We start from the raw sequence: 26,390 nt of genomic DNA on the forward strand, positions 1-26,390 counted from the left end.
TGCTCCGACTAATTAGAACTCATTTGCTTGGACTCTCAGAACAGTTCTTTTTCTCTGCTTCCCCATTGCTCCATAGGATTTCTTTCCCAGGGTTTGCCCACTTTTGCCTCTCTCCTTGTCCAGTTGCTCTTACTGGAGCTCCGGCATCCCTCACTTCCCATCTCTCCGCAAGGTGCACGCACGGGAGAGAGCCCCCGGCACTGGCAGCCCCACCACAGGGGCAGGCGGTGGGCAGCCCGAGCTACAGCCCTAGCAGTCAGCCGAGACACAAAGCAAGGATGCAGAGAAAGCTGTTCTTTTATGCCCTGTCTCTTCATTTTCTTCTCAGCATTCAAAACCTTGCCTGCTCACCTTTCTCTTTTCAGATTTTCCCCTAGCCCAAAATAACTGCAGCAACACAACCCACTGCCTTGCCTTTCATTCTCAGTCTCACAGTCGCCACTTTATTTTGCCTTTTCCCAGTTTCATGAAAGAACGCAGTCGCATGAATAACAGGATTATTTATCATCTTCGCCCTCCCCTTCCAGGATGACTTGCTGTTTATGGAAAGCACTCGAGCGCAGGAGAGAGCGTGCTACAGTTAAACAGACAATGCTTAAAGGGGCATTGCCTGTGCTCTGGTTTAACATGGCATTTCTCACTGATTTCCAAGAAAGAAGGAGTTCTGTATCCAGATTGAGGGGTAGAGCATCACAAATCACTGCTGAAAGGTAAACAAATGCTCCATTCAATAGGATGGAGAAAATGGTCCTGCACTTCACGTTTTGCAAGAACCAAGATATTCACTTTTGGTGTAAACACAGGTACGTGTCCCCTTTGTAGCCCAGCAGCATGTGAAGAACGTGCTCCTAGTGGACAGGCAATGGTGGCCGGCAGGTGACTGGCTCCGCTAAGACACCTGTGTATGACACAGCCAAACGATGGCACTGCCGTGTGCTTCTAGGGGGGTCTGTTGGACCTGCAACGCAGCAGGACAATTCTAAAACTTGTCCTGGGCTGGGTGGCTGGGAAAAAGGAGCTTTGGAAACGGTTGCTCCCAGCTTCTCATCTACGGCTTGGAGACAGTCAAATGGAAGGTTCACTATGTAATTTCACTATATGTTCTCTTTGCATTCCGGATTACTGATGGGCCTCGTGGTTACAGAGGATCTCTATCAGCTCGTAGTAAGAAATTGATTAAGTACAAAGTGTTGAGAATAAGCAGCTGGAAAGCACTGAATTCCCGACGAACTTCTGCTGAGGAACAGAAGACACAAGGTTGGCTGACTGCTCTGGTCTGTCCATCACCACCAGTGGGTCTGTGTATAACAGTGTGCCTCAAAAAGATGGAAGTGCTCTGAGAGGCTGAGGTTTGGGGGACCACGAAGTCCTCTGGAGAGATATTGCACTGCACTGGGGACTTCACGCATGGTCCTTTGAACCATGTGTAACTGAGTCCATGTGAGGACCAGGCTGCTGTATTCCTAGATGTAAGAAAAGGAAAAGAAAAATGTACAAAACTCTACACTGGTCCTTCCGTTAAAAACAAAAGAACCAAAAAAAACCAAAGGAAAAAAAAAAAAGGGCAAATCAGTCCTTCTATTTGTTCTTCTCCTTCCCTTAATTGGGTTTCTGTGACAAAAAGGGTCAGAAATTCAATTAGGAAACTTCACAGCCATTACCAACATCTGCAGTTCAAAAAAATTAGCAATTCCACTACAGCAGCTTTCGTATCTCCTTTATCCTTTGGGTACTGCTGGATCCTGCGGTCTCTGGTGTGTGCAGAGCTGAAAATGTGTGTATCATTCTCGTGAGTTTTTATTGTAAGGGAGGGAGTCTCACAGGACAAATGTGTAATGTTGTAAGAGCAATAAGGTTGCATGGATACAAGAACACAAATGGGCAGCTTGCACTTCCAGAACAGGAATACTTCTGAAGAACAACCACCACACTGTGTTTGGATGGAGCTTAAGAGAATGGACTGCTCCAAGCGAGGCCTCCTCAGGCTTCCAGGCTACAAACAATGAAGAATAATATCACAATTTTATAGAACTCAACATGAGTTACATCCTGGATGGTCTCCACAGAATTGACTGGCTTTGACTTAAGTCAGAGGAGAAGAGCTTTACACCCTCATTGCTGAGGAGACGTGAGCGCACGAGGCACGGCACCCCGGGGGCTGAGCCTTGAGCATATTGCTTTCATTTACAACCTGTATCAGCATACCTTAAGCTGGGCTGGTGCTCTGACACTTATTCAGCTGGATGAACTAAGCATTACTGACAAAACACAGCCCATTTTTAATAGCTTTAGCCACAAAGCAGAGGAGATCCTGTGCTCACAGCAGCTCTGTTGTCCCACAGGGGTGGAGAGCGGGGAGCAACTTCATATACCCACTAAAATAGCGTCCCGTGCTGGTATGCAAGTGCCCTAGTTTAATGCCTAAACATGGTACTCGCTACCCAGGCTGGCAGGGCTGCCAGTTCGTCCTCCAGCCCTGAAGGTGAACTGTGTGTCACTCAGCAGCGGCTCCTGCAGCAGGCAAGGTCACACAGCCCCTCGCTTTCTGCTGCACTGCTCAACTTCCTGGGAAAGAAGCAGCTGGGTAAGGGGCGAGAACAGCATGTTAACAAGAGCGCTGCTAATTGGCTTTCTTTGCCATTAACACCAACCATTTCTCCAAGGAGAGATGGGTCCAGCCCCGGCTAAAGACAGACGGGCAGTTTTGGAGGGGGTGGATCAGCTCTACTGGGACCCTGTGCCTTTCATACAGGAGGGCAAAGCATCTCCAGAAATAGCGTGGCTTTAAGTGTCAGCCCGCGTAGGTGGTGCAGACCATGGCCACGCTCTATGTTCAGGGGCAGGGACGTCATACAACTTTCCCGAGCCCCATCTGATCACTCCACTTAGCTAAAATCTTGCAGCAGATTTGCATCTCACAACTATTTAAGAAAATTATTGACTGTGAAAGCATTTGGAAAGTTGCACCAACAAAAGTTTCAAAGAAAACAAAGCTCAGCCAGAAGGATAGAGCCAGTGCAAGGATCCAAAAGGAAGAACTGGAAAAGGAGGAAATGATGTTTGTAGGTGTACCAGCTGGAATAATAACTGCCTTGCTTGTTCTTGCAGCTTTCCTTTTTGCTCTTCATGGGCCAAGTTTCAGGAAAAGGAACGGTTTGCCTGTCATCAGCATTTTCTGCATTCGTAATCCATTGCCTGCACTTCACCTGCATCTGTGACAGCTTTGTGCTTGCTTCAGTAGGCAGCAGTCAAGCAGAAGAGGGGGAAGACGACCTTCCCTCATCATGGGCACGTGCCCCTCTGAAACCACAGGCCAAAGAAATGTGACCAGAGAGAACCTCCCCCCAAAACGGGTGAGCTTCCTGACGAGCTTTCTGGATTCTATGTTCTAACTTTCATCCTTCGTATTACACAGTGTGGCTCTGACATTGAATGACGTGTGTCCAAATCACTGAGAGCTCCCTGTCTGGAGCCAGGACGCTCCTGGCTCGTGGTCCTTCTTCAGCTGCGGTGGCAGGATGTATCTTGGTGAACAAACCAAACCACTTTGGCCAGCCCCAAACAGCCACTACGATAAAAGCACATCACTCCTCCAAAAAAAAATCAAAAAGACCAACCCCAAACCATGCAAACCCTTACCCAAACTCATTCTGTTTTCTTAATTGTAATATGATTATCAGTGTATTTAGTGATCTCGCTAAATCAAGTCTGAAAAAGACTCAGATGGGTTTCCCAACACTCCTTCAGCTTGAATGTGATTGCAATGAAACAATTCCTTTTGCAACTTTCAGGCTTGTCAGGAGGGCCAAGCAAGCGTTGACATTTCAACCTGACCGCTGAAATAGTTGCCAGGGGTTGCAGGTACCTTTTTGAAGCCAGCCCAGTGCCCTGCACGGCTTCAGCCCCCTCCCAAGCACCACAGCGCCCGCCTCGCTGCCCACCGCGAGACCACCAGTGACCCCCACCCCAGCGCGGCTGCTCTTGTGCATCGTGGCCCCGGCACGCTTCTCTGGAACGTGAGTTGGTCCCGCTACATGGCTTGACCTGCGTTTACAACAGAGCCAGTGATTGAAATGAGCTTTGTAGCCGGGGCTGGTAACCTGCTTTGGGGGACCCTGACTTCACGCGTCACCGCCTGCAGAAAGTGCTGGTGCCACTAAAGTAGCTTCATTTTGTGTCAAGGAGCTTCTGCATCCCTTCCCCCGTGCCAAGTGCTGTGCAAACCCTGGAAATCCTCCCTCTCAACACTCTGTCATAGCATAATTCTATTATAACTCCCGACATTTGACATTTGCTTTAAATTAGACAAGCAATATCTTGCTTGCTGCTCTCAGATAAATAAAAAAAAGTGCAAACCCTAAGTTTTTGGTGCTCTGTTCTTTGTACTGGTTTTCTTTTAAACCTATAAATACCACCCTGTCACTCTTTCCACATGTGTGGCTCGTAGGTATTACATAAAGGATGATATTTCACGTTTGGTGCACACATGTTTAATAGACTTGTAGACTGTAGGAGGGTGCCGTGCTGAAGTAAAGACGCACTTGTGTGGTGGTGTTCACGCAGACAGAGCTTTGCATGCTTGTAAGGACTTACACAGCACAATGCATTTTTAGACCAAACTATACAGAAGGAGAAAACATGTTGTTCGCAGACAGACAACCCAAGTATAAAGTTGTTTGCGGAATCTGTGTGAATTTTATTTATGTTCCCTGGTCTTTAGTCTCTTCTGGGATCTCGCATATTTTGCATTATTATCAAATATTTGCAATGATCCCTATAAACAGTCTAATGTTAAAAGCTACTCCGAGTGTAACTTGACCCAAAGGAAAGATGCTTATCAGAGCTCCGCAATGACAGATATAAAAAAGATGCTGATGCAGTATATTTCTCATAAAATGAGGGAAATGTAAGAAAAATCAAAACCGCATCGATTTTTTTAACCAACAGATAAAGCACGAGTTCTCTCTATGTTGGCTTTTGTAGTGGAATACCACTTGAAAGAGCCACAAATAGCCAGCACTTCTGTTCCTAGACACATTGGCCGTGGAGGAAGTAGAATAAATGTTCAGCACTGTCAGAATCTATTCCACTGTTGGGTAATTATTATATATTTTTATTACCATGACACCACAGACCGTAAGAATTGTTTCTATAACTCCACCAAATAACAAATGCAGGCAAGACATCTTTTTTTTTTTTTTTTTAACTAAAGTAATCACTTTTTATCACTTCTGTGATGTCAAACCCCTGTGTAAAAAAAGCGATGGCAACTACCAGCACCACCTGCCCTGGTCCGCCTCCCACTCGTCCTGCTGCTTTGCCAGCACAGCCTGTGCCCACGGGTCTGCTGCAGTGTGCCACTTGGGTCATATTTTTTTATATCAGGAGGCATCAGAGAATGGCTACACATTAGCTCAGCATTTTTTTTTTTAATTTAAAAAAAAACCCAAAAAACATTCCTCTTTTTTAAAGTGCTTCCAAATCTTTCACATCCCTTTTCTCTCTTTTCAACCCCCCCCTCCCCCGTGGTCCTGGAGACCACCCTGTAAGTCTACATGACATCATGAGAGAGAATTAAACGTACTTGAAAGGCCACTTCTGTTTTGGTGGGAACTTCTATGCAATTGCAAAGTGCCCATTAAAGCACAGGTTGTTTCCTAGAAGCATGTCCAAGCCAGCAGCGTGCAAACCCCTTCAGGGCTTCTAGAAAGCATTCGCTTTTGAAATGCTGAAGGAAATTCAGAGATGAAAGGGTAAGTCTCCCCGGCTGTGCATTTACAGTCTATTGTCTTCCATGAAGGATAGTATCACTCCTCAGTTGTGTTATTGCAGTTAATCCACTTACATGCTATTGGATTTTCAGATGAGCTGAATTCTTTGCATCTGCTATTAAGACGCTTTGTTTAGATGAGAAAGGGCTGTTATTTAAATCACAATGAGTTCAGGGAGATGTCAGGGTGCAGCAGGCACCTTGTGCCAATCTGCGCTTGGGGAGGAGAGGGAGGAGCGGGGCGCGTTGGCTCTGCGCGGAGGGAGGATGCGAAAGCAGAGGGGCTGCGGCGAACCCCGCGGGGGGAGCCCCGCGCCTGCCGCACCGCTGCCGCAGGGCGCCTTCCCTCCGGCTTCGGGGGGGGATGATGGTGTTCTGGTTCTTAAACGGAGTGTAATGGGGGGGGGGGGGGGGGGCTTTTCTCCTTTGCAACGAAGGCTTCGCTGAACCACAGCCAAGGAGCGACGTTAAAAAATAAATCCATAGCCACCCCGCCCCTCCCTTTCTGCAAAAGGCGAGCTCCCCCCCCGCTAGATAAATAATAACAACGATATGAAAAAAACCCAAAACAACACCCGAACACCAACCCATCCCTCCCCTCCGTGGCGATGGCGAGCTCTTCCACCTTATATAAAAGGCCGGGGCGCACGGGGCTCCCGCAGGGTTGCTGTGGCGCAGCAGCTCCCCCGCCCCAGTGCCGCAGCGCGCCCAGCCCGTGCCCCGCTGCTCCCCCCGCCGCCTCCGCTGGTTGGTTTGGGGTTTTTTTCCCCTGTTTTTTTCTTTTTTTTTTCTTTTTCTTTTTTTTTCCTTAGGAGTGGGCAGAGCCCCCCTCTCCTGCCGAGCCGGGGCCGCAGCGGGCGGCAGCCCCCACTACTTGTTGTTTGTGGGTTTGGTGCTGGGAGTACCGGGAGGAGGGACGGGGGACGGGGGAGGCGCATGGCAGGGAGGGGAGCGGTATATGCTGCTCCTCGCCGGAGCCACGCTCCACACAGGCCACCGCTTCCGAGCCAGCCCGGGAATCCTCCCTCCGACAGGAGTTGCAGTTCGTCTCCGATCCCCTTGGGATTTAAGCCTTCTTGCATACATATATTTTTTTTTTTCCTCTTTCCTCCTCTCTCTTTTTTTTTTTCCCCCTCCCGTGCAAAGTGGAGAAGGAGCCGCACCGAGGCAGAGCTCTTACCCTATCGCTCCGATTTATCACTGCTGTTATTCCTAATTAATTCTTATTTTTAACCTCACCCCAGCCGGGGAGGGCAGCCGGACCATTCCCAGCAAGAGAAACATTTCCATCCCTATCAATAAAGGTTTTTTTTTCCCCGTTCCCCCCCCCCTCCTCCTTTCCCGAGGAAGGGGCAGCCGGCGCTAGCGCGGCCCCTCCGCCAGTCCCGGCGGGGGGAGGCGGGACCCAGCGCCGCCCGCCGCCGGGGGGGCAGCCGCCCCAGACAGGTGATGGGCGTTTCGGCTGCGCTCTGGATCGACTCCTTGGGTTTCACTTTGGTCTGATCTAAGCAAATATGCAGAAGTACCGGCTGGTCTAGTCCTAAGAGCCAAGAGGAGCGAAGCGAGAGCAGCAGAAAGGAGAGAGCGAGGCAGCGCTCCCGTACAGCGAGGGGGAACGTACAAACAGCGGCAGCGCCGTAATTAAACCAACGCCGCCCCGAAGGCAGCCCCGACCCGCCCTGGATGCCGAGGACCCCCGAGCCGCCCCGCTGCCTTTCCCCTGAGGGATGGTACTGAATTTCTGCGCGGCGGGAGCCGGCCTGCAGCTCCTCTCCATCAGCGTTGCCTTCCCTCCGTGTCTTAAGTGCACGAGACCGCGATGAGGACCTGGGCTTGCGTTTTGCTGATAGGTTTTGGCTACCTGTCCTTTACCTTCTCCGAGGTAGGTGGGAGCGGCTGGCAGCGTTCTGGGGTCCCCGGGGGCCGGCGGAGGGCTGCCCCACCTGGGCTCCGCGGGCATCCCTCCCTGCCCCAGCCCCGAGCCAGAGAGCGAATGGCCGTTTCACGCCACGGGGCATTCCGCCGCGGGGCTGCCGGCTGCCCTGTAGGATTCTATAGCGCTCTATAACACGTACGTACCTATTGCCGCCCCGCGGGCTGCGGCTGTCGGTAAGCGGAGCCGCGCGGCCGCTCCGGGCACCGTTAGTGCCGCGGGCAGAACTTGGTGGCATAACCCCGCCGAGCCGCCCCTCCGCGGGGGTTCCGAGGGTCGGGGGCCGTCCCACCGGCTCGGGGCGGAGGGGGGCGCGGAGCCGCGGCTCTCGGGGTCGCTACAGGTGGCCCCGCTCGGGGCCGCACCGCCGCTCCAACTTTTCCCCGGAGCGCCGGGAGCCGCTGGCAGGGCGGCGGGGGAGCCGGGGGGGGGGGGGGGGGGGGGACGCGGGGCTGCCCCCGGGGGAGCCGCGGATTTCACGGCCGCTCGGGAAAACTTCCCTAGCCGGCTGCACCGGAGGGTTTGCAGCCGCCGAGCGGGGCTCCCCCGGGCTCCCGGCTGCCGAGCGGGGCTCCCCCGGGCTCCCGGCTGCCGAGCGGGGCCGCGTGGGTTCTTTTCCCCCCCCTCCAAAAAAGAGGCGTCCATCAACCCCCTCCCCGCTGCCCCCGTAAAGCCCCACCGGCGCCCCCCGCCATCGCCCATCGCCGGCGCTGCGAGGGGCGTGGGAAGCGCCGCGCGGGGCTCCGCGGTGACCCGCGCTGTGTGTGTCTTTGAAGGAGGCCGAGATCCCGCAGGAGCTGATCGAGCGGCTGGCGCACAGCGAGATCCACAGCATCCGCGACTTGCAGCGCCTCCTGGAGATTGACTCCGTAGGTAAATTAGTCCCGTCCTCCTTCCATCCTCGCCCCGGGGGAAGGGGGGAGGCACCGCGGGCGGCCGCCGCGCAGCGCCCCGCACGCCTCTCGGGGGCGAAACCCGTGCAGGGAGGCACCCCCAGAGCCCCCCCGGGCAAAGGGGGGCTTTATCGCAAAGGGAGGCGGCGGCCGAGGGGCCGGAGGGGAATTCAAACTTGGGGGGGGGGGGGTTCGGGGCGGAGAGGGACCCGGTGACCCTCGGTGTTTTCAGAGCTCTCCGTCTCCCAGCGGAGAATTTCCGTAAGGTTTGTTGCCGGTTTTGCATTGCTCTGTTATCTTTAAACTACTGTCCTAGAGGTATTTAAAATATTTGAAACAATATTTATGAATGAAGTAATGTCTCTTCAAGCGCTGGGCTTTATTAAAAGGAAAATAAACCGTCCGCGCTGATTTGGAACAGGAACCTGCGTATGGAGCTTACCCTTAAAAAATAGACTTTTTTTCCTTCTCGGAAAGAAAATAGTGCAGGGCTATTTTCTGCATCATTAGGCGTGCAAATGGGTGTAGTGAGAACGTGCAGTTCAAACAGATCGTTGCAGCAGTAAATCAGATCTAGAAGCGCTGTATTACTGGGTTTCTTATCATTTGGTTTCACTTGATGCACTTTGTTCCTGGTGGTTTCTTCCCTTAGTTGAAAGAGAATAAGCCCGGCACCTTTGATGTGCCCAAGGGAGACCTGCATCTTTCTGAAGAGCAAACATGGAGAAAAATGAATGAGTTCTTGCTTGCGTTGGTACTGGGCCATCTCCTTTTAAACCATATGCTGTGTATTTTTGTAAAGTCTGTGCCAGGTTCAATCCCCTTCATTCAGTGTTGCAGGATCCTTCTAGAGTTTAACTCCACCGCTTTTTGTGTGGTGCTGTATTAATGAGCAGGAATGCACTAGGAACGTGTTTTACAGGCATAGCTTTCAATTTTCCTCTGAATAGGGAGCAAATGGTTTCCCGTTACACTGAAAATAGGAATATTTCTCTCTTGCACAATGCTTTACCATTGAGGCTAATTGCTAATTGTCAGATTTGTTGCCATCAGTTTAATATTTTTGGAAGAGCAGTGCTTCATCGTTACTGCTTATCACTGCAGTTAAAGAAGCTTTCACAACAGGGGAGAGGTATGCGATCCATATTTCCCCAGTGAAGGCTGTTTTGGACCAGACGAGCGCACTACTGCTCAAATCCTTTTCCCAGGGAACTCGGTGGAAGGCTTGGCTGCTGTTGCAGTAGGGCTGGATCTGAACGCTAGCGTTATAAAATACTGCATGTTTCTTCTGTGTTTGACTCAGTATTCTGTAGCTACCAGAATACATTATTTTTTTTTTCAAATAGCTCAGTGTAACAAGCACTTGCTTCATTTTTAAATACCACTTACCAGGAGAGCAAAAGTTCACTCAGCTCCATTGCAAGAGAATCGAGCAGACAAGTGGAGCAATGGTGGGAGCTGAATAAATTAGTAGATGTAGCAGAGGAGAGAAATTTATGTCAGAAAATAATTATTTAACTCATGGCAAATATTAACCAGAGTATGCGTGATCAAAAATTGGAGAGGTCAGCCTCAAGTTTACCATTTCGTTTTGCTGTTTACATGCAGTTGGTCAGTTTAGAAGCATTTAGAGAAACAACACACATACAGCTTTTACTATTTCAGCATGGAACAGTGATGCCTTAAGACATGATCTCAGTATTAAAAAATAAAAGCAATGTATTCAGCCTTTCGCCCTGTTCTTGCTTGTGTGCTCCTTTTCTCAGCTACACAGGCGGGATTGGAAATTCATAGAGAGTAATCAATCTTTACTACCCACATTCATATTTTCTGGGCACAGTCCTGTAGGCTGCACTGTCATGAGTAACTCTTATTAAGGGTTTATCGGGATGATTAATCGAACATTGAAATTTCTGTATTTTTTTTCAGTAAACAGGATCAGGCCTGTTTACTATATTTAGTATTAGCTTGGATTAGCAAACCAAATGTTTTCTAGTTGTCACTGGTAAGATGATATTTCTGAAATGTATTTCCTTAGGGCTGCAGTTGCCTGTAGGGAAGGGCTAGTTCGGTGAGGGCTTGTGTGGTAGATACGTTTCTCTTCTATACCATGTGGTGATTTAAACTGAGGATCAGAATACAAACACTCCAGTGATTCTTTTCTCCCTCATTTTAGCGCATGGTATTGCCGGTCCTTCTGCATCTGAGTAGCCCTGTTTAAACTCAGTGGGTGGACTTGAGAATTAAGAATGATCTTGTAGGGGAAGAGTTTGCAGGATCAGGCATGCTTGCAGAAAATATCTGATATTCCCGAGTAACAAGGCAGAATGTGTGGAAAATGAAGGAAGAACAGTCATTTTTCTCTCCTGCAATGCAAAGCATATATTTTTAATTGGAAAAGTGAGTTTTGTAAGTCAGAGTGGGCAGGTTTTTCTTCTATTCTGACAGATTTGGTCTCTATATTGTAGCGCAGAGATGACTGATAACCCCCTTCATAAAATTAGAAACCACACCCCCAGACCATCTGGCATATTACTTAAAGAAAAACACTACCCAACATGCAGCGTATCTTTGTATTCAGAAAAGAAAATCCAGGACAGTTTGTCACCCAGTGCTGCCTGTCCAGTTCAAAGAGAAACCCCTGTAAAGGCCATGTGAAAAATTCTCAGTTTATATAGTAAAACAGGGGCTTATACTGGTGTGCGGTGGTTGGGATCCGTAGTCAGCAATGGAGTTTCACTGGTGTGATGGAGAGCAGAGTCTGACCCTGTTTAAAACAGAAAGCATGCACGATGCCAGGAAGTCGGCAGCTGTAGCGTGCAGAGTACAGTTTTACTACTAACAGACTAAATCACCGAAACGGGGGCATTTCCTATATTCCGCCTGTGAAGTTCTCTTTGGCTTAGCAGTGTGGTTTTTCTCCCTGCGCTTCACCTCTCCCATCTGTCCTGTGGGAGGTAGAGTTCATTTCATCACCTATTATGTTTGCCTCCCGCTGGGAACAGATTTTCCCGCAGCCATCTCCCTGCGTGGGGAAACGCAGGGCTGAGCGTGCTTCTTTGCATGGTTTAAGGGCATCAACCACAGGGTCACCTTAGGCCATGTGAATTTAACAGCCTGTGATTAAGAACTAGCAGAGCAGCTTTTGTTAAGTGGAGAAATGTTCTAAATTACCAGTATACTTTCATGGAAAAGCGTTCAGATTGCTGCAGAGCTCAATCTGTTGGAAAAATCTTCTGTTGACTTTGTGGCTTTTGACGTGGTGCTCAAATTGAGGTTGTTACAACGCGATGCGTTAGCTTTCCTTGCACCTCTTCAACGTTATGAGAGGCGGGCATCTGCCATGTGTGTCCTGTGCTCTCCCTGAAACAGGCAGAGGGAATACTCCTTCTCCTTTACAGCTGGTTGGTCACATCTAGGTAAAGGGAAAAAAAACCTAAACAAGACAGGGTCTTGCTGGCTGCTGCTTATAGTTCCTTTAATAGATCAAAGTTGAAAACTTAATGACACCTATCTGCATTTGGATGTCAGAAGGGCATATTCTGCATCAGCCAGAAGGAAGATCAAACAAACAGATTGACGTTGCTTTGGGCTTTCTGGCTCTAGGACCGATTTGTAAGACAGACCATTTCAGTTTATTGTATCTCGCACTGAATTCTTGAAAAAAAGAGATAAGGAGAATCTCCTAAGCTGGTGCTGGTGGTACTGGGAAGTCTAGGAGCTATACTTCTGGCATGCGCATCAAAGTGACGTCTAGAAGAGTTTGTGTAAAGACTGCAATATGTTAGGGATTGTACCTCACATAAAATAGTTTGGGAAGGAAATGGCAAAGCAAAAATATAAATTGATAAATAGAAAATAACAGTAATCTTAGGATGCTTTCCACATGCTTATTTAGGGAGAAGTGTAATCATGTATTGGCAGAATGTCACAGGAACTCTATGATTTATACTCCATGACCCAGTGGAAAAATGCCAATCTGACAAAAAGAACAATTTCAGCTACAGTAATGGATTGACCAAGGCTGATTGCAAGGGGTTTTCTACCCATCACTGATATGTTGTCAGTACAGAAAAGATTAGAGAGAAATTTTTTGATCAGCTGCCATGAAAACATTTTTTTTTTTATTATTAAAATGGTAAAAGAGAGCTGCATTAATCTGGCTCTGTGCAGCATCCTCCATCTTCCCTTAGTGACAAGCCCTGTTCAATTTCTAAACTATGCACCACTAGTTTCTGAGCTTTCTGCCCTAGGTCTTATTTTGTGAGGTGCTTAAGTACCCCTAAACTCCCATTTCTTTGCTAAGAGCTGAAACAGCTTATCCAGCTACTTCATGCTCCTAAGTCAGTACATTAGGTGGAGAAAATGATGCAAATCGGGTATCAAACTTTAAAGTCAACTAGAGAGTGCTGTTTGTAATTACTGTAGCATCATGGTTTTAATGAAGTAAAAGAAAGTTTTCTGGCCACACATCCGGAGTCAAGTGTGGGTTTTTGAAGCTGACTTTCTGATTTCTCAGTCAGGCAGGATTTCCATTGACTTAGACTGCTTGGAGTGCAGCGATTTTCCCATTGACTTCACTGGGAAATGGAATTCCTTCCAAATGCCTGTGGGTATCGGAGGGACACCGGGTTCCTTTAGCATTATATTGTCTTCTGGCATCAGCCATGTGCTCCATAATTCTGTTTATTAAAGAAAAAAAGAAAGGCGCTGTGCTGATAGAAGTAATACAATTTGTGTTGCATAATGCGTCGAGGTTTGACTATAACTTGTTTTGCAGTCTGCTGTGCTAGCTGCGTAGATCTCCCTTTTTTAACCCCCACAACGAGACATGAACTTACGAAATGATATACATGCCTAAGATATGTAGCGAGACAGTGAGATACTGTATGAGCCAGAGGGCCTTCTTCACCTTAGAAATCATCTTATAAGCAACACATGCTCCTCGACGTGTCATTTTGCTTTATAAACATGATGATGGAATATGGCTACTTGCAGCCTAGTTGAGCAGTTATATGTAAGCACATGGCTTAACATATTGGTTAGCTGATCAGACTATTCCTTTAGTCTTACCAGTTTCTTTAAACAAGACAGCAAGAAATCACTCACGTTAAAAGGGAGCTATGCCAGCGTGTTGAGTGTAGGGTTAGGACCTGTGGCTCAGGCCTGCCGTACAGTTGGCATCATCGATGGTTTCTCTTTTCAGCAAGACGTCTGTGCCCACCAAGCAGTTCGGATTAGAAGCATTAGTTCTCGTATTTAATCTTTTTTAAACACCGTTTGCGTGCAGACAGAGATGCTGCTTGCTCTGAGCCTAGCTTGGACCTTACACCGAGCAGAATTCACGCTGCTTTCTTTTGAGTATCACTTCATTGCCTCAAATTGAGGGGAAGCTTGTGACAACTCACAGCTGCCAAAAAGGAGGTCAGAATTAAGGTGTTGGGTGGCTGAGCGTTAGGAAGCGGAAAAGAGCTGGAGAAACATCAGAAGGGATCCTCATTTTGCATAGCACCGTTTGGGGTCAGGTGGGTGGCCTGGTGCCATCGGGATATGGGAGACCTGGCTCTGCTCCCCAGCTTAGTCGCAAACTTCCTGTGGGGTCTCAGTCAAGCCGTTTTGATTTACCCCACTGATGAGTTTTCTGGAGCATGGAGAACAGTAAAAGAAGAAATGAAATGGATTAGTCATTGCTGTGTGACATTGCAGGACTGGGACTGCAAATAAGGCCCACTATCAACTAATCAGATACGGTGCAAGATTTCTTATGGAAGTCAACAAGCACTCTACGTAGGAAAGCAGGCGCCAATTTATTTGGGTAAATTGAGAGCGTGGATTGCACACTGACTTCCTTCAGACAACGGTGTGCTCTGCTGATGAGGAAAAGGAACAGAACCAGTGAGTGATCTGGCACTACCTCTTGAACCTCCCATTTCACCTTCTCTAATCTACCAATGATAGTATTTTCCAGGGAGTGAAGATAGAGTTTGAAGCACAGAAGTCTTTCTAAGGTGCTGAAGATACCCATCTTCATGTCTTACCAGGCTCTGCAGGTGATTTCACCAGCTGGGTGATCTTTAGGGCAGGATTTCTTGGGCAGGAACCTGAGAATAAAACAGGTTCCAGAGTCACAGTCAGCTGTGCCTACGAAACAAACTGGAAGCTGGGATGGTGACAGTGCATAAGACAGAGGAGAGTAGGATCTTGGTAGTGCATAGAGAGGGTAATTAAGTACTGTATAATAACAATTTACATTTTTCTAGTGCACATCACTGTTTTCTTTGGAGCCAGCAGTGAAACCTTGAAACTCTCCAGTGACGTTATGGAGGGCACTCCGAGCAGCACTGTGCTAAACATCATAGTTTTGGTGTACTGGAATCTGTAGGCAGTCCTCGCTTTGCTTACATCTTCTTGATCTCCTGTTTGCAGATTATGCTTGTCGTTTTCAGAACCCCACCGCATGGGACACGACCTGGGCTGCTTCACTTAACAAAACCAAATAGTTGGAGCAGTTATTTTGTTGTTTTTTATGATAAATGAAATGCCAAGTTTTCCATCTTTGCTTTTTCTCATGGCCCTTTAACCCATGTGGTAGACTTATTTAGGGAACAAGACAAGCCTGGATGCAGTCCCAGAGTTTTCAGTAGCTTCAGATGCCCCTCCAAAAGTTAGTATACTTCACAGGGGATTTGTTCTGCAACAGAGAGGCTAAAAGGAAACCCATGCTAGTTACTTTTTGCTTTTGATTCTATCCTAGCACTGCCCTGAAAACCAAGCAAGAAAAGATTTACAGAGGCAGCATTGTTGCTGTTGGGTGTGTAATACCATATTTTCTACTGTAGCCTTGTGCCAGAACTTCAAAAAAAGTTTTTGTAAGAAACGTGTCACGTGGAATATTATTGTTCTTATTTCCACACCTTTTCAGTAAGAAAAGCTTCATTATACTTCTCACATAAAAACGCAGCTGTTTTAGTTCAGATATCGTTCTGTGTCACAGTGTGTATACTGGTTTTGTGGGCTTCCAGTGAAATAGATGTTAGAATTAAGTTGTGTGTGCTTATATGTGATATTGAATGTCTTTGTCTTCCCTGCCTTATGCCCTTGCAGTTGCATTGACGGGAGTTACGTTAGACTAATTGCAGCGGAATTTGGTCCTGTGCACACCTACAGCACAGATTTATATGTGTGGAAAAGCACTGTAGCAACGTTGATGTGAGCGAAATAGCTGAGATTTAATACTTTATTTCCTCTTCTAGGGTATGATGATGTTTCAGAAACAAACTTGAGATCTTATAGTGTTCATTCTGCTAAACATGTGCAAGAGAATCGTCCTGTGCCCATTCGCAGAAAAAGAAGCATTGGTAAGAAACAAGCTATTTGTACTTAGTAAAGAACAGAGGGGGTGTGTCTGGTCAGCCAAGCAGGATATTTCACTGGAAAAATGTCACACACAAAGGAAAAAGGCCATTTCTAGTTTCTGCCTTTCTTTTTTTGCACAAAACGAGCGGTTGCTTGAGAAGCTGTCTTCTGGAGGATGTCCATAGGAGACAGACATGCACAAATTCTTTACATTCACTTTCTTGTTGGAGCACGTTAGAAAGCTAGACCTTGGTTAGAAAATGCTGTGATATTCAATGTATAATTCATAGTGTAGGGAACAACTACAGCAGTGTGCTTTAAAAAACATAAACAGTTGGTAGAGTTTTCGGTACAGAAGCTCCACAAAAGGAAACAGCTTGACTCTTTATTTGAAAGAAAAATGCCGTTTATAAAATAAATTAAAAGCCATTGATGGAAATGCTGGGACACTGATTTCTGTCATTGTGTAGGGAACCAAGCATGTTTACAGGGTATTTTTTTCTTACTAAGCAGCAAAGATGGAGATCCAACAAAGCTCATACCAAAATGTAGAGAGATGTTAATGAATTTTAGAATAGCATTTGTATGCATTGCTAATTCATCTGGTTAGATCTGAGCGTTTCACCATTGCATTTGACTGTGGAAAACATCCATGATCTTATCTATTGTAGGTAATTCAGAGTCAATATATTTGTACTTCAAGCTGTGGTGGCACGCAGTAGATAGCACAGCATGCTGTCAGCATGGATTTGCAGTGAGAATTGGCAAGTGCACTCGTCACATTGAATGCCTCTAGAGAACAGCGGTTCTGCAACAGTCTGGTACACTTGGCACCGTACTCTGCAAGGTGTTGAATGCCTCCCCGTAAAAGTCAGTGGGAATTGGATATGCTTAATAGCTTCTAGGAGTTGCCAGCTGTCCTGCAGTATCGCATCCGTTAATTTTCATGAGTTTATGACATTGGGGATTGAGAAGAAGAATTTTCTCTCTGTTTACCCAACTGAAATGCATCTCTTTCGATACTAAGCTTATATTTTCATGTAACAGACACAGGATAGGCCTGAACTTCTTGTACTTAAGAAGTAACTGAAGAAGTACAGGCAGTGTTCCAGTTCCCTGACACATCTAACCCAAAGCTATCACACTTCCATTGTATGGCAAAAAAATACAAGCTGTCTTTGGAGAATTTACGATCAAACAAGTTGTCTCTGCAATTGCTGTTGTTTTGTGGGCTGTTTTGAATTATCACCTTGACTTCTTAGACGGTCTTTGGGTTGAGAAGGATACATGGTTTGGATTTTTATGGCAGCATCATGCTGCAGTGCAGAGCTGCTCTTTATGGTTCTCATGTGGTTGAAACCATTGCCTACAAGCTCACCGTACCTGAGCCCAGCAGGATATTGGCTTAGTTGCAGGTTTTTTGGTCATGCTACTGTTGTAGTTTTGCTTCATTCAAGAAATAACAAATTAAATAAAACTCACTGCGTACAAAGCTTTGATAACTTAATTCAGAAAAAATGGCAGTTGCCTTTTGGGATGGCAGATGGATTAGACTCCCCGGTGTAAGGATGTTAAGGTTTTGGAAATGGAAACCCAAGACATGGAAGTTTCAAGCTGGTGCAGGTTGTTTCCCGGCTCAGCCAACTTGGGTGTGATATAAATATCTTCAATGCAACTTCTATAGTGGCATTTGCCAGGTATTGCATATTTGTGTGACGTGTCCAATGATGACAAATGGAAATCCTCCATTGTATGGAGGATCATCTAATCTGGAGAAGCCCCTGGCTTGCTGTCACTTCTGAAGAGCCAGGATGGTCTTACCTAATGGTATGTGCTCTGAGCTGTGTTGGAAGCCACACCATTGTAAACGCTCATTTTAGGGCTGGCCTTCTGGGAGACAGTCAAGCTTCTTTCTAAGGTAGCAGACACGGTTTAGTGGTAGGCAAACAGTACTTGGCCTTGACTTGTCTGTGAGCAGTGGGAACTGAGAACGTCATCGCATCCTGCCAGCTAAGGGTGCCACTCATCAATTGATGGTGTAAAGTATCTGGGTGCTCTGAGGTAAGAGCAGCTGCTCACCTGGAAGTGTGAATTTCTTGTGTTTGCAGAGGAAGCCATCCCTGCTGTTTGCAAAACACGGACGGTTATATACGAGATACCTCGGAGTCAGATAGATCCCACCTCGGCCAACTTCCTGATATGGCCACCCTGCGTGGAGGTGAAACGTTGCACTGGCTGTTGCAACACCAGCAGCGTGAAATGCCAGCCATCGCGGATACATCACAGAAGTGTCAAGGTGAGCAAAGGGTGGCTGCAGAATCCCAAGAGGGTACTCTTAGGTCTCAAAACTTCTTCTGTCTCTTCTGCATGACCTGGATCTTTATTATCATCCTCATAGCCACAGGACCAGATACAATGCTCCTCTCCATTTTGAGTGAGCAGATGGCCTTTTTGAGTTATGTGTTACTGGAAAATCTTGGGTTTGGATTTGATTTTCACAGGATTCCCTTTAGGTTTTTCGTCTTTTGTAACGAAAATAAAGTTGATTGTGTCTTTCCCATGGTCTCGCACAGTACAAATATTAAAGTTAAGAAGATAAAATGACTCAAGGGGCAATGGACTTAAAAAAATAAATCACAGTATGGAATGCCGTTTTCTTAATTAAATATTATGCAGCCTAAATGGAGCTTTTATATTTGACAACATAACACTTTTGATCTGAAAAAATGTGTTTCAAATTGTCTTGCCCTAGGGAGAGGAGACTGAACGGCTTCGTGCTGTATTTACTCATTAGACAAAATCCCTGTTGCAGTTTTCCAGTAAATACTATGCAAAATATTTCTTATGTTCATTCAGCTTCACTATGTTCTAATTTTTATCAGTATTTAAACAAGTAATGTTGATTTACATCTGTGCGTAGGAGATTAGACTTACACTTAGCATTTATATTGTTAAGTCTCCGAGTTCTTGTTGCCTTGAGTATTTTAAGAGCAGAGTAAAAAAAACCTAACCACAGTCTTGAACGCTAAATTGCTCAGCACATCATACTGATCACTGTACTTGCAGTGGATTTCTTATTGAGAAAGGTGCTGTTAACCTATGCAGCCCTATATGTTTTAAAGGCAAAATATGGTGTCTGAGCCAGTTCATTGATTTTCATACACACAGGCATGGGTCTGAGCAGGACTTCTTTTTTTTCAGTTTCTGAACATGTGAAAAATGTTTTCACATCCAAATAGGCTGGAGAAACATCTGAACAGATTTCCTCAGTCTTTCAGAAAATAATTATATTTTACACTTGCTTGCTGCCCTTCCTCTGGGGGATATGCTTTGCAGAAACAATTAAAAACGAGGAAAAAACTAGGATCAGTAATTGTTTGAGGGCTGAGAACAAACAGCAGAAGCTGAGGCACTACAATTCTAAGCCATTCAGGGTAAGGGCTCAACAGCAAAGTGCCTCAGGGTTATAGTATCTAGTGGTGTTCCCTTTGGGTTTGATACAGATTTCAGTTTGTTTTGTGTAGCAATAAATGCATAAAAAGCTGCTGTAGATGCCCAGGAAAGAGTTGAACCCTGTTTTGTGAATGTGCTGTTGGTACTTGTGGCATTGCAACCTGTGCTTGTTTCTGACTCCTGCAGTGATGGGTAAGATAATAGACAGAGAGAGAGGTCTGGCTGTCCCCCTGCTGCTGGGGACACCGAGGGTTCCCGAGAAGCTGCAAACTCCACAACTGGCAGCAGCTTTGTAGGCTGTCATGGCTGGGGCTGCTTCCCCAGCGCACCACCACGTTAAAGAAACCTTAGTTTCCCATTCAGTCCGCTGATGCGGTTTTAGTGCTTTTAGATTTGTATTCATTTTAGTAGGGCACGGGCTAAAAGTAGGCTCAGCTGAGCAGCTGCTTTTTGTGGCTAAATATCTATCTTGCCACCAGCGATATCAATATACGTCAGCCAGCTTTGGAGGACTTCTTTTTTTTTTTTTTTTCCCAAGCTCCAAGACTGCTCCGAACAGTCATTAAGTAGAAGGGGAAAAAAAGGACAAGAGGTCAAGCAGGAACAGGATGTTCATTGTAAAGGTTGTAGGCTGACCCCACTGTCACACCAGAAACCTCTGAACAGAATCCGTATTTATGCCCTCCAGAGTCAGATCCTCTTGTAGCTTTGATATAATTGATGGTTTTAAGAGCCTTTTGCCAATCCTGCGTTCGGAGCTGAATGTCTGCTCATGCCATTAAATAGCTGGCCCAGAGTGAGGGTCACTGGAAAGGTAGGGGGAGCGGTTTTGGAGAGCCTCCTCAGCTGTTGCTGCAGTGTAGTTGGAAAACCGTCTTGTGTTTTCCCCTTATGTCAGACTGCATGAAAGCCCTCTTTTGATTAAACATTGAAAAGGCTTTCCCCACTTCCTCTTCACTGACAAGGTAGTGAGATCATAGCTGGCCCATTCACACTAGAAAAATGTTCACCCAGAAAGGTCAGCAAGTGGGTTTGCATCATCCAACAGGCGAAAGCAAAGGGTGTTTTCTTTGTCTTATTGAGGGCCACTGTAGTCAAAGTTAAGAGACAGCAGTGGCAGAGTTGGAGGAGCGGCGAAGGTGCTTGTATTGGAGCATTCCAGTCCTGGGATAGTGATTCAAAGGTTGTAGGATTCAGGGTTGTCCTTAATTTGCCTTCACTTGGTCAGTGAAGTACCCTTAATGGGCTTGTGGAATTGAGGCTGTAAGGAGGCTCCAAGCCAGAGGTGTTGGTGGAACACCTTCCCCAAAAAGGGTCCTTTAAGGTTTCCCCTTCATGGGGTACATTAGTAAAAGGTAGGTTTCCCTTGCACTGCAACAGAGTAAGCCCATGAGAGTACAGCCTCCTGGCCCTAAAGACGTGTCTGTTCAGCAAGCTGTACCTGTACAGCATTGCTAATATCAGACCGAAATAGAGCAGCTGGTTGGTAGTTCTCTTTGATAGGAAGGAAAGAATTGCATTTCTCTGCTGATAGAGTGGAGGTGACAAGTACTGGTGAGTTAGGGGTGTTGGTGTCTGTTACAGATATATTTCCTCTCCTGTCTGCAAAAGCATTTCACTAACATCTGCAGATTCTGTTGTTTCTGCACAGTCAGATCAAATATTTACTGAGTACCAGACCGTAATTTATTTGAGGGGTTTCTGAACAAGTCTTCCCAAGAGGTTTCTCGTAATGTTGAGCATGATGTTCTTCATGAATTTGGTCATGACAGCAAAACCCGGTTAATATTACAGAACAAATCCTGCCTTATACTGCTAATTTTGCATAGCCAGGCTGAGTATTATGGTTGTTTGCAGCAATGCTCATTTCCAAACTAAGAAACAAAAGCTGAATCCATCCATCTCTCTCAGCTTTGCCTTCTGCTTGGCCTCAAGCCGTAGCCATACCAGCTGTAGCCATTTCTGAGTAGTCAGTGTTGAGCTGATTTGGGGAAATTTTACGTCATACAATCTTAAAGTAAATCAGTATGAGGGGAAGATGCAGACAAAAGGAGCTGGAAAGGAAGGAGCGCAGGAGCAGTTAGTTCTTCAGCTGTCACCTGGGAGTTGTTCAGAGAGGTTTAGAAGAGAGAGGGAGAAAACCACAGGAATTCAAATGCGCAGAGCTGCCTAGCCTCTGAAGAGGTTAAAAATGCCTTCCAGAACAAATTTCATGTGTAGGTAAAGTGGCTGTATGCAATGTTTGCGGGTCTAAGAACATTTTTCTTCAATTACTGTTTCTACCATTAGGATAAACAGCACTTTGATTTTAGCTATGGCTGAGCTGATTACTGCCAGCTCTTGGTGGGACCTGCAGGCAGGAGCAGCTGACAGGTATCAGAAATCGATTTAAGAGTGGGAGAAACGAGGGGAGCACGAATACAGGTGAAGATAAAATGGAAAACCAGAGAGAGAGAGGTGCCCTCAGAGCGCGAGAGGAACCCTGCCATTGCAAGCTGCCTGACAGAAGGCAAGGCTTGGCTGCTCCTGCTTGCAGGGAGAGGACACAGAGACCCCCCCTGTCAGCCATCCCCAGCCGGGTTTGTTGCAGCACCCTCCAGTTCTGACCCCAGACTCTGCCTCCAGCCATGCCCTCGCCGAGGCACCGCCACCCGCCTGTCAGGCGGCCTGGACTGCAGCCTCTCCCTGCTGCTCCCCCGCTTCGCAATATCCCTTGTGGCTGCCAACGCTTTCCATGTGTTCTGCAGCTCACAGCGTGTCTGGCTGCCAGGAGAGGCTCCCCTGGGCACTGTCAGGGCTGTTCCGTGTGCCTATGGCTGTGCCAGGGCTCCCCTGGGCACTGTCAGGGCTGTTCCGTGTGCCCATGGCTGTGCCAGGGCTCCCCTGGGCACTGTCAGGGCTGCTCCGTGTGCCCATGGCTGTGCCAGGGCTCCCCTGGGCACTGTCAGGGCTGCTCCTTGTGCCCATGGCTGTGCCAGGGCTCCCCTGGGCACTGTCAGGGCTGTTCCATGTGCCCATGGCTGTGCCAGGGCTCCCCTGGGCACTGTCAGGGCTGTTCCGTGTGCCTATGGCTGTGCCAGGGCTCCCCTGGGCACTGTCAGGGCTGTTCCATGTGCCCATGGCTGTGCCAGGGCTCCCCTGGGCACTGTCAGGGCTGCTCCATGTGCCCATGGCTGTGCCAGGGCTCCCCTGGGCACTGTCAGGGCTGCTCCGTGTGCCCATGGCTGTGCTAGGGCTCCCCTGGGCACTGTCAGGGCTGCTCTATGTGCCCAGAGCTGTGCCAGGGCTCCCCTGGGCACTGTCAGGGCTGCTCTATGTGCCCAGAGCTGTGCCAGGGCTCCCCTGGGCACTGTCAGGGCTGCTCCGTGTGCCCAGAGCTGTGCCAGGGCTCCCCTGGGCACTGTCAGGGCTGCTCTATGTGCCCAGGGCTGTGCCAGGGCTCCCCTGGGCACTGTCAGGGCTGCTCCTTGTGCCCATGGCTGTGCCAGGGCTCCCCTGGGCACTGTCAGGGCTGTTCCTTGTGCCCATGGCTGTGCCAGGACTCCCCTGGGCACTGTCAGGGCTGCTCCTTGTGCCCATGGCTGTGCCAGGGCTCCCCTGGGCACTGTCAGGGCTGTTCCTTGTGCCCATGGCTGTGCCAGGGCTCCCCTGGGCACTGTCAGGGCTGTTCCATGTGCCCAGAGCTGTGCCAGGGCTCCCCTGGGCACTGTCAGGGCTGCTCCGTGTGCCCAGGGCTGTGACGGGGCCTCTCTGTGCTGACAGGACAGTGCACCCTGAGCCTCCACCCTTAAATAACTGCACAAGGCTTTTCTGGAGTAGGGGTTTTGCCAAAGGAGTGCCCTATAAATGTCTTCAGTGGGTATTTTCGGATGGGTGGCTGCCAGGTTCTGAGCCGCCCATGCTGGGGAGACCCGCACAGCTGCCCTGGTGTGCTCTGGAGGGCACGGTGCCAGTCCTGCCCTCCTGGCCCTGGAGCCGCAGCTCCAGCTCTGCAAAACACTCGGTGACTTGCCAGGCCCCCACAGGGTCCCTGATCCCTCCTCGGTCCTTCTCATGCGTTTGTACCCCGTTGGTTTATGTCTGCCTTTCACCCCCAAGGGCTGTGAAGGTTATAGTTGCACAGGGAAGGTAGGTGTTTCCCTCCATCATATCAGCACACATTTATTTTAATATGGAATAATAGATGTGTGCGAAAAGCATCCTCATTTGGGTTTTTTATTTTTGTTTTATTTCCCATCCTGTATTTAACTCTTAGCCACATGAGTTTTCCTGTTAGGAGAATTTTTCTGCGCTGAGACTTCTCTTGCAAGTTCCTGCCCTTGACAAATTTTGGCTTAGTGCTAGAGGTGTTTTGGCAAATTCTTAGTGTTGTTTTTTTTTTATTTTTTTTCCCTGCTACTGTTACTCCCCAATATATTTTTATCAGGTTTTATTAGCCACCACACCATACTGCCAGATAGTAGCTGGAGTCTACAGTGATACAAGTATGGTGCCACTGATTACACACTGTTTAACTAAGCTAGTCAGTTATTTCACTCCTTTTCTTAAGAGAGTTTTTGTATGGTGATATTTTGTGAGTTTGGAGGATTTGAGGTTGTCATGGTTTTCAGTTTCGTTGGATTAGAGACAAGTAAAAGAAGCTGATGCTGGATTGTTGAGGACTGACCATCTCAAAGCATTTGGCCGTACTCTTTGAGAGTAGCTGTGCAAAATGAACACCAGGGAGAAAAATACAAAGAAGAAAAAGGATGCTAACATGAGGCCGAATCCCATCTATTAGCGTAGCTATCCCTGTTTATATCCACTGAAAATCTGACCTGCAACCTTTATCATTTTAGATTGATATCCTCAATGGCAGTTGGTGTTAACGGATGACACAAGCACAGCAATTCACCTGGTTTGTGCTGCTTCAGTTTGAATATTTACAACCTCTTACAAAACAACATTCCTTTAGACTCATCTAGCGTGAAGTAGGGCAGTGGAACATATGTTGGATTGTATTTTAACTGGAATACAGTAAAAACCAGCTTTAAATCGCTGCATAAACTCATTAGGATCCTGTTCTTCAAAATATCTTTTTTCTTTTACTGTTATTTAATACCGAATAGCCACAGGAACTGCATATCTTTTGGTTTGGAAAACCAAGCAAAACGGGCAGACTTCAAAAAAAACCCTTGATTACAGTTTATTTTTCTTGCGTGTAATTTTCAATAAGACTGGTTTATTCTAACAGCTGTAATAAGCATGGCAGATCTGAAAGCTGTTTTATGATTGCTGAGTCTCTTTCTTTGTCTCTGATGATGGAGGTGTCTTAATTACTGTTTGTTTTTGTAAATTTTAAGTATTAGTCATCCTTTGATTCCAGATGACTCAGTTATACCATGTATTTTCAAATCTTCCCATTAAATGACTCGATGGAGTTGGGTTCTGATAGGAGATTTTGAAATACACTCCTTCAACCCATTGCCAGTCTTTCAGTGAAAGCGTTCCTGTATGGCACGGCCAGCTCTTTATATGTTTATATGAAGATTTGATCGGAAGATAGTTTCACTGTGGACACTTTAGTTCTTGCATCTGACTCTCTGCAACGTTTGTTTGCTGAGCAAATGAAAATCATCTTCAGATCCTGTTGACACAAGAGGCGGTGACTGAAATATGGATCTGAACTCTTCTCTCTGTGAAAGCAATGCCAGATCTGCCATTGACTTTATTAAGGCCAGAATTTTGTTCTAGCGTCTGTTTTTCAGAGGTCCTTGGCAGTTTGTGATGCGCAGAGCCAGAAGTGTTTTTGGGATCTGGGAATGTGATTTTGTTTTTTAACCAGCACTCTCATTTTGTGACAATGTTGTTCCAGTTTTGGGAGGGCTAGGCAATGATTTTCATAGTGTAAAGATTGATTTGGAGCATTAAATCACCACCAAACGCACAAGTAAGCTATTAACCAGGATAGTAGAGTCGTGGATGCTTTACTTGGTAGTAACTGGAGCTTTTGGTTGAATCAGACTTTATGGCTTCGTGGGGTAGCTTCTGTAGAGACAACCAGCCTCTCTTGTCCTTCTGCTCTCTCATCTATCTATGTAGTCTAGGTAGCCTTCTTGTTTGCTAGGACAGTCACGTTGCAGCCCCTTTTGTCAAACGGTGGGTAAATCATTAGTAAGACTGAGAAGCTATGACTTCATTGCAGTGATTTCCATTTTAAGCAAGTGATTATCACCTAATCATGCAGAGTTTAACACAAATATTGTAAACTAAACATTGGAGCCCTTACAAACTCTCTAGAACTCCCTATGAACACACCCTTGCACGGCCCTAACCATTGTGCCCATCACTCTTTGCACAAGCTGGTGCCCAGCATCCCATAACCCATTTCAGTGCCCCAGCACAGCGGTGTTCCTGCTTCCTGTGCCATTCCTCCTCTCCTGGCTGCTGTCACCAAGTTGGTCAGGAAGTCCTCATACTCAGTATCCCCCTACCCCAACATCCTTCTCTTCTGCATTGGTTTCCTTCAGCTGAGAGACCTGCATGTAGCCAGAGCTTCTGCAGCACACTTTTTCCTCCAACCTCACCTTGCCATCCAGACTTTTTTTTTTAAGGATGACAGTGCAGTTGGATGGACTGGAAAGAAATGGTGTAGCTACCAACTATCCACAATAAAGCTAAAGGCTGAATCCAGTGAACTTTTGTAAACGAGTCCCCGGTCATTGCAAGAAGTGAGAAGGACGGAGACTGCTGCTTTCTAAGCTTATATTCAGATCTAGAGTTGAGCGCTTTGTTTTCAGAGGGCTCTGGAGATGCCAATTTGTGAATTAAAAAAATGCATTGCAAGCCAACCTAATGCCCTTACTGTTTGCCTTCAGCTTAAGAACAGTGGTCAACATGTTCAGAAGGTCATGCTAGAAGTAGCAATCTGCAAGAGCAACCACTGATTTGAATCCACGTAGATGTAATTTATTGTGATGTATGGGAACACTTTGAACTGAAACGA

General features: G+C 47.0%; 1 protein-coding gene across 5 annotated transcripts in view; it reads left to right on the top strand.

The window, feature by feature from the left end:
- Window positions 1-6,748: 6,748 nt before the first annotated feature.
- Window positions 6,749-26,390, top strand: part of PDGFA (platelet derived growth factor subunit A) — a 36,390-nt gene continuing 16,748 nt past the window's right edge. For 3 of the 5 annotated variants that reach the window (XR_008452409.1, XR_008452410.1, XM_054080412.1), the window contains exons 1-4: window positions 6,750-7,652; window positions 8,480-8,576; window positions 15,850-15,954; window positions 18,061-18,248. Coding sequence is in view for 3 of the 5 variants with exons in the window: in XM_054080412.1 (XP_053936387.1) it covers window positions 7,590-7,652; window positions 8,480-8,576; window positions 15,850-15,954; window positions 18,061-18,248 (453 nt within the window). In the remaining 2 variants the exon portion in view is untranslated. Of the gene's footprint in view, window positions 7,653-8,479; window positions 8,577-15,849; window positions 15,955-18,060; window positions 18,249-26,390 lie in introns of all 5 variants that reach the window. The other 2 variants (XM_054080411.1, XM_054080413.1) reach the window with 2 other exon arrangements.

This window comes from Cuculus canorus, chromosome 15, assembly GCF_017976375.1.
Source record: "Cuculus canorus isolate bCucCan1 chromosome 15, bCucCan1.pri, whole genome shotgun sequence".
Classification (NCBI taxonomy): domain Eukaryota; kingdom Metazoa; phylum Chordata; class Aves; order Cuculiformes; family Cuculidae; genus Cuculus; species Cuculus canorus.